We start from the raw sequence: 8,038 nt of genomic DNA, 5'->3' as shown, positions 1-8,038 counted from the left end.
CAGTCACACCCTCACAGTCACACGCTCTCAGTCACACGCTCTCACAGTCACAGTCACAGTCACATACTCTCACAGTAATGCTCTCACAGTCACACGCTCTCACAGTCACAGGCTCTCACAGTCACAGGCTCTCACAGTCACACGCTCACAGTCACAGTCACACGCTCTCAGTCACAGGCTCTCACAGTCACACGCGCTCACAGTCACACGCTCACAGTCACACGCTCTCACAGTCACACGCTCTCAGTCACACGCTCTCAGTCACACGCTCTCAGTCACACGCTCTCAGTCACACGCTCTCAGTCACACGCTCTCAGTCACACGCTCTCAGTCACACGCTCTCAGTCACACGCTCTCAGTCACACGCTCTCAGTCACACGCTCTCAGTCACACGCTCTCAGTCACACGCTCTCAGTCACACGCTCTCAGTCACACGCTCTCAGTCACACGCTCTCAGTCACACGCTCTCAGTCACACGCTCTCACAGTCACACGCGCTCACAGTCACACGCTCACAGTCACAGTCACACGCTCTCAGTCACAGGCTCTCACAGTCACACGCGCTCACAGTCACACGCTCACAGTCACACGCTCTCACAGTCACACGCTCTCTCAGTCACACGCTCTCTCAGTCACACGCGCTCAGTCACACGCTCTCTCAGTCACACGCGCTCAGTCACACGCTCTCTCAGTCACACGCTCTCAGTCACACGCTCTCTCAGTCACACGCTCACAGTCACACGCTCACAGTCACACGCTCTCAGTCACACGCACACACAGTCACACGCGCACACACACTCACAGTCACACACACAGTCACAGTCACACACACCTGTGTTTCACACACACACACAGTCACACACACCTGTGTTCTGGTTGGGGCAGGTCGTGTGAGGTGAGAAATTATCAGCAAGGCCTGTTTTTGAGACGATCACAGCAACTCCAGCCACTCTGGACGAGTTCTTCATCCTCATCATGACCGACCTGCAGGAGGAACACATGAGCTCAGACACACAGAGACAGACAGACAGACAGACAGACAGACAGACAGACAGACGGACGTCACAGCACCTGTTGAAGAAGGCCGTCTCCATGATCACCATGTACGGAGGATGCGGTCCTGAGCTGAGGATCCAGTCCAGGTCTGATTCGGTCTCCAGCACATGGAGGACTCCTGTATCTCCTGATATAGACGCTGAGAGACGAATAAAACAATCAGGCCGTACATCACAGCGATCCTAACACAGAGTTTGAAATGCACCGCAGGTAAATGAATGACTCACACTGGCAGCCGATCTGATGCGTGGCGTTCAGAAGTCGGACACACGGAACCGTTTCATTGAGTTCAACATAGATCTTCTGTTCCACTGAGCTGGACAAGACGCCTGCAGCAGCAGACACACACATCACACGTGACATACTACTGCTAACCATGATTACTCGGATAATGCACACTACATACATACTCCTGCTCGCTGATCTCTTTTTGCACTAAAATGTGTTGTGCATTTCACACCGATTCAAACTAAACTGAACTATTTTGACTTTCTAAAATGTAAGAAATTATAAAAAATACTTAGAATAGTTCTTGGGGTTTATAACATTAAAAAACAAACAAAAACATTAAAACACGAGCATCCTTCGTATAGCAGCCCTCGATTGGTCCTTCGTGGACAAATTTGGGCATGAAGGTTTCAGGTGTGACCCCCAATTTTTTTTTTTAAACAAATGTCATATCACTATCTTTGATTCAAATATATATATATATCAATTTATGCATTTTTAAAATTAATTTACCTCCAAAAGTAAAAATTTTTAAATGTAAAATATGCATATTTTTATATTATATTTGTGTATTTTTATGCTACTTCAGTAAAAATAAATAAATAAATAATTCCAGTAAGTTCAGACAGCCACAACCTAAATATTTGGTGACATATGATGGTATAAAAATATAAAAATATCAATAGCCACTATTTCGCCTATTTGCATATAGACTGAAATCTATAAACCATTGTTTACCTTCACAGACATAACCCACTGTTTTTTGTAACTCGTGTGTGTTTAACGTAAGCTTGTGTGTGAATGAGAGCTTAGTTTAGTACTCGCATGCTGCGACAGCCGCTTTCTGTGCGTGTGCTTCAGATGTGTGCGCTCAGAAAACCCTATATCAGAAGTTTAAACTCATATAGTTTAAAACCCATGATTTCAGCGCGATAAACATGATAATCAGAACAAAAACAGATGTTTTTAGCAGGTCCGAGCTGTAATGGCGCAGCTCTATTCTGGAAAAGGGGGCGGGGAGCAGCAGCTCATTAGCATTTAAAGAGACAGGCACAAAAAACAGCGTGTTTCTGCTTCCACTCAAAATAGGCATTTTCAAAATGATATGATACATGATCTGTGGAGTATTTAGAGCTGAAACTTCACAGACGCATTCTGGGGACACCTCAGACTTATAGTACATCTTGTAAAACATAAATAAAAAAATTTAACTTACAATCCATTGCTCTCACTAACATATATGAAATACGGCTTTAAAATGTTAATTTTCATTTTCATTCCATTTTTTCAACGAGAACGATTCAGACTGAACTGAACCATTTTGGCTTTCTGAAATAGACTAATAAAAACATTTAAATCACAATAATGCGTTATAATTTAATTCTTAGGATTTTATCTCTCAGATAAAGCATCAGTCAGCATCTTTCAAAGCTAGGCTTTCCTGAAGCGACAGAGCAAATATAATTGATCTTTTTTCAAAATAACTTTCCGATCACATTAAATATGATGACATTATGAGGTATTTAATATGTAAAAGCATGGTACAGCGACGGTAATACCTATAATCCACGATCACGGTATTTACATGCTTCTCCAGGGAACTTTAAACTAATTCTACAGTAGATTAAGATCATGCGACTATTATTATGATGAAAAATCAATGTGAATTAATTAATAACACACAGTTATATATATATATTCATTCCAGGCCTGAGCGAAAAAACAACATTCATCATCTCGTGAGCGCACAAACCCCCAACTCAACACTAAACACTCATGTTTATACTCACATGTGTAGAATAAAGCGCTGATTAGAAGTTTAACGCAGTTTATTGATATTAAATCTTCCATCTTCCTCGTTTACAGATCAAGCTGAGGCAGAGTTCTTGTTTTCTTCCGCTTCCGGCTCCCTCTTTCGGCGCGTGAGACTCGCTGCTGCCGCGGCTCCACAGCGACACCCGCCGGCGGCGCTTTGCTATTACAGCACGCGTGTGTCGCTAGTTACATGTAACAAAATAAATGTAACTGTAATCTGTTACATAACAGTCATGTGTAATTAAATTACAGTTACTTATGTTACTGATCGCAAAGGATGAATATTTTCACAAACATATAGATTTGATTGATTTATTTCCTAAATTGCATTGCCTGCTCTAAAAGAATAGCACACATGCTTATTTGATACCTGCTTTATTATCTTCTATATGGGTTTATGTGCATAAGCGTTTATTTTTTAAGATTAACTGTGTTTTTTTTCCAAGGCATGGTTAGACGCCAGTGTTTGCTGTCATAGCTATGCAAATATTTGATTTAAAACACAGTTATTAAACTATTTCTTATGTTTTTAAATCAGTATCTAACCTCAGAACGATATTAAAGTAAAAAGAGCTGCTAAAGTCTGATTCTGTGGCGGCTGCGCTTTAAAATTAAATCATTATAATCTTAATTTAAGTGATGAGGGAAGTCTGATAGTAATACTGCTTTAAATGTTTCAAGATGATCATCAGTTGAAAACGTTCTTTTGGAATTTAGAATCAACTTTAGAATCAAATGTAATCAGTTACATTACTTTAATCAAGTACTTGAAATCGTTACATTAATAACCACTCACTTTTAATTTTTATAAAGTCACATGCATTGTTTTATTCAGCTCTAATTTTCTTTTTGCAACAAACACAAGCAATGCTTTCCTTTGAGACACAATCTAAAAAATGTATTTTACAGTGCATTGTCTGCTCTTACACATATGATAAATGCCTTTGAACACTGCATTGTCATTTATAAACCACATTTCCTTTTTGCTTTTGAGTTTGAGGTCAAAATTCATATATCACCAACAAGCTTAACTAATCAATTTGGGTAAAAAAAAGTAAAAAAGTAAAAACCTGGCAACCAAAGTGTATTTTTAAAAATTAATTCCATAAGGTTTTAACTGTGTATTAATCCATGGATTATGGCTAATATGCCACATTGCACAATACAGAGACACGATACACATGCCTTGACTTTATTTAGAGGAATACAGGTGGATACAATCACTATAAACTAACAGTGTAACGATACACTCATGTCACGATTCGATACATATCACGATACTGAACTCACAATACAATATTACTGCGATACTCCAAGGTTAACAGAAAATCTACTGCTGATTAAAATGCTAAATTTGGTACTACATCGGGGGTGGTGGGAATTAATAGGCTTGGACTTGGTTCTGGTAATATTCATGATTCTGAAGAGTTATTATTTGAGACGAATATGCTTGCACTCTGTCACTGACTAGATATATTTAAAATAATGTAGGCCACTTTTTACTCCTAACATGAGACGTTTTGCATTACCAGGACCCACAAATATTCCCCCACTGCATTATTATACATTATCCCCCGGTTTCGCACATAAGGACTGGGCGATATGGCCAAAAAAAATGATCCCGATAATTTTTTTCACATCAGTCGATATCGATAATTATCACGATGAATGTCAAATCTTTATTTCTTTCCAGTTTAAAGCTAGATTTTTGCTCCAAAGTGAAAGTTGTAGAAACCAGACCATTCATTTTCTTTAACAAAAAAAAATAAATATAAATAGAAAAATTAATTTCTTAGTTTCTGCATGTTCTAATGAGTGACACTGCTGCAAATCAAGAAACAGCTTTGGGTTGCCTGATAATATTAATAATAATAATATCACTTTTTTTTGTCTCTTAGAAATGCACATTTGATAGTAGCTTGAGTTAGGATACAGAGCTACATTTTTGTGCATTATCAAAATCAGTAACATCTGTAAAAATTGTAGCAACCTCAGTTTAATATGGTTACATTTATTCTGACCAAGGATATTTTTTTTTGTAATTTTGTTTAAATTAAGCATTGGTCTCCCATAGTAACATACATTTAAATCATGATAAACACAGCTAAAACCACACATATAGCACCCCAATACCATGGTAAAAATATGGTTTCTCACACAGTGTTTCTCCTGTTTGGCTTCAAACTAGTTTAAATCACCGAGTCATTTGTGTTCCTCGCTGAGTTCAAGGGCTTCACACTGGATCTCACAGCGCTGTTTCGCTATATTCGATATATCGATACTGACGCGAGTATCGAAAAGTATCGATACTCAAACAAAAAATATCGATACTAAGGTGTGTTTTATTTACCAGTGAGTTTGTTTATTTAACAAAAAAAATAATAACATTATATCAAACATTTACCGAACTCTTCATATCGTTTTATCGAGGAAAATTATATCGTGATAATTATCGTTATCGAATTATCGCCCAGCCCTACTTAAGTCTAGACTAAAGTGTAAGTCTGAGCTGTTTCAACTGAAAGAAACTTGCACTGACTGATGTTTAAAAATATATCAGTGCCTTTGTTTTGTGGCAAGATGCACACCAGTTTTGTTTTTTCTAAGGCATGTTAAAGGGGTCCTATTATGCTTTTTCACTTTTTTAGTTTTAGTCAGTGTGTAGTGTGTATGTTTGGGCATAAAAAAGATCTAGAAAGTTACAAATCTCAAAGTCCACTCCAAAGGGAGATATTTCGTTTTTTAAAAATCCATTTTCAAGAACTACAGCAAACGGCTCGTTTGGACTACAGTGTTTGTTTTCCGGGCTTTATGATATCACAAAGCGGCTCATTAGAATATCATTACACATAATTCCCGCCTACAGAAATGTGAATGGTTGGGGGGTGGGGAGGGCGAGGTTAGAGCGCTTGGTTGAGTGAGTGCATCAGATGAGACGACGAAGAAGAAGAGCTGCTGCAGAGTTAGTGCATCAGAGAAAACCAAGAAGAAGAGCTGCTGTGCTGTAGCATCACATTTCTGGCATGTCTAGAACATTTCTTACAAGTATAACATGACGTAGCTGTGTGCCGCGGACAGATGCCGAACGGTGCCGCCGGTGTGCTACACTCATAGAAAATAATGTATTTGAATTTTAAAGCCGTGGCGCAACGCTGCGCTTCTCGTCCGGTGCAGGACCGCCTGAAACACAGTTTTTTTCACCTCCGTGCCCAAACGTCTGTGTTTGGGCTTCCGAAAGCGGATGATGTCAGGAAACAGTGGTTGCAATTTACTTTATAACTCTGTTCCTGAGCATTATTACCCCAATTTGCTATTGTGTGCTGTGCATTTTACTGAGGACAGCTTCCACAACATGAGGGAGTACAGTGCCGGATTCGCCCAAAAGCTTTTGTTGAAAGACGGAGCAAGGGGCGGGGCAGTACTGAAACACCGTCTAAGCTGTTCGCCAATCACAATGCACCGGGACAGCTAACCAATCACAACACATTTTGATTTTCGGAAGGCGGAGCTTCATCAAAGCCGGAACTAATCGAGTCGTTTGTGCCAGCCTGGGGAGAAAGGTATTTTAATAATGTAAATTATGTGAAAAATAATGCGTTTTTCGAACAGCCAAGCATGAGAGCATGTTCTAGTACACCCCCAAAACAAAATCAAGACTTTGTAAAAGAGCATAATAGGACCCCTTTAATAAAAATTACTTACATGTCCTAATTGAACTATGGCCTAATCCTGGCTTAGTCTAAGCCCTGTCTGTGAAACCGGGCCTATATATAGTAGTTTAATGTAGCACTGATACTAAAACTCTGTAAACTTGAATTTTTCTCACACAGTAAACTTCATTTTGCTGATATAATGCTGATATAATTTGTTTTTAGCTGTGATTTTTTAAAATCAGTTTTATCTGCTGTGGTAAAGCACATTGGTCAGCTGCTGCTGTTGTTAATGGTGCTATATAAATGATGGACGGGTCACTGGATGGAGCAGCGGGTCAACACTGCGGCTTTGGTGACTCCAGCAACCACCCAAACGAAACCCCATCCTTCTGCAGCTAACAATTTGGACAAAATCGACGCCGCCAACCCGGCTTCCACCACCGGAGCTGCAGGGAACAGGAACGGTAAGAGAACGGGTGCAAATGACGCCCCGACGCCCAGCAAAAACATGGAAAGCAAAGTCAGCATTTTAATATGATCTGGAGAAAGTAGATTCTTCGGTCCTCCTTCGCTCAGCCTCCTCTGCTCCTCTTCTTGGATCCAGATGTCCAGGTCCTTCTGTTCTTTCTCTTCTCTCTTCTTTCTCTCTCTCTCCTCCTCCATCTGTCTTTCCTCCAGCCGTCTCATGTTCTCCAGCTCCGTCTGCAGAGACTCTGTGAACCGTCTCAGTCTTTCTGGGATCGGCTCCACGTTCTGATCTTCTTTCAATATGTCCGTGTTAATCCGATCAATCCTGGCTTGAATGTGTTTCCTTCTTCGTTCAGTTTCTTGCTTCTCTTCATTGACGTCAGAAATGAACGCACGCCAACGAGCATCAGCCATTTTCTTGACCTCCTGCTTTATTTTCCTCGTTCTTTCAGCCGTTTCTGCTTGCATTCTCTCTTCTATTATCTTCTGGGCTTTCTGCATGGCCTCTGTGACTTCATTAGTGAAGTGACGGTTCTTATTCCCAGCCAGCAGTTTATCCACTTTCTGCAGGAGTCGACTCACTTGTTCTCGGTTTGTAGGGTTTGTGTTGTCAAAGGCCATGAAACGCCTCCCAAATCTCTTCACGAGGTCTCGAACTTTTCGATTTTGTTTCAAAATAAACTCTCCAATGGATACTCCTCTGAGTCTGTCGGCGTGTGAGAATATCAGGATGCTGTGACGATCGATATCTTCATTGAACATCTCCAGAATCATCTCTACGGTGCGCTGCTGCTCCTCTGTATATCGCTCTATCGGTAT

General features: G+C 40.3%; 2 protein-coding genes across 2 annotated transcripts in view; both read right to left on the bottom strand.

The window, feature by feature from the left end:
• The window catches only part of LOC107549815 (nicastrin), a 32,449-nt gene extending 29,250 nt beyond the window's left edge, over nucleotides 1–3,199 (bottom strand). The window contains exons 1-4 of the mRNA XM_016230989.1: nucleotides 3,074–3,199; nucleotides 1,283–1,384; nucleotides 1,071–1,194; nucleotides 865–983 (exon numbers count right to left, since the gene is read on the bottom strand). Coding sequence (XP_016086475.1) covers nucleotides 865–983; nucleotides 1,071–1,194; nucleotides 1,283–1,384; nucleotides 3,074–3,134 — 406 coding nt within the window. The 5' untranslated portion in view covers nucleotides 3,135–3,199. The remainder of the gene's footprint in view (nucleotides 1–864; nucleotides 984–1,070; nucleotides 1,195–1,282; nucleotides 1,385–3,073) is intronic.
• Nucleotides 3,200–6,816: 3,617 nt separating this feature from the next.
• On the bottom strand, nucleotides 6,817–8,038 carry LOC107549792 (GTPase IMAP family member 4-like; the record flags this gene model as incomplete). Its single annotated transcript, XM_016230967.1, has 1 exon — nucleotides 6,817–8,038. A coding segment is annotated over one exon (972 nt), but the record flags the coding sequence as incomplete, so codon positions are not given.

Source organism: Sinocyclocheilus grahami, unplaced genomic scaffold (assembly GCF_001515645.1).
Source record: "Sinocyclocheilus grahami isolate Dianchi unplaced genomic scaffold, SAMN03320097.WGS_v1.1 scaffold381.1, whole genome shotgun sequence".
NCBI lineage: Eukaryota > Metazoa > Chordata > Actinopteri > Cypriniformes > Cyprinidae > Sinocyclocheilus > Sinocyclocheilus grahami.
Note: the sequence above shows the minus strand (reverse complement) of the source record. Positions and strands in the feature narration are given on the sequence as shown.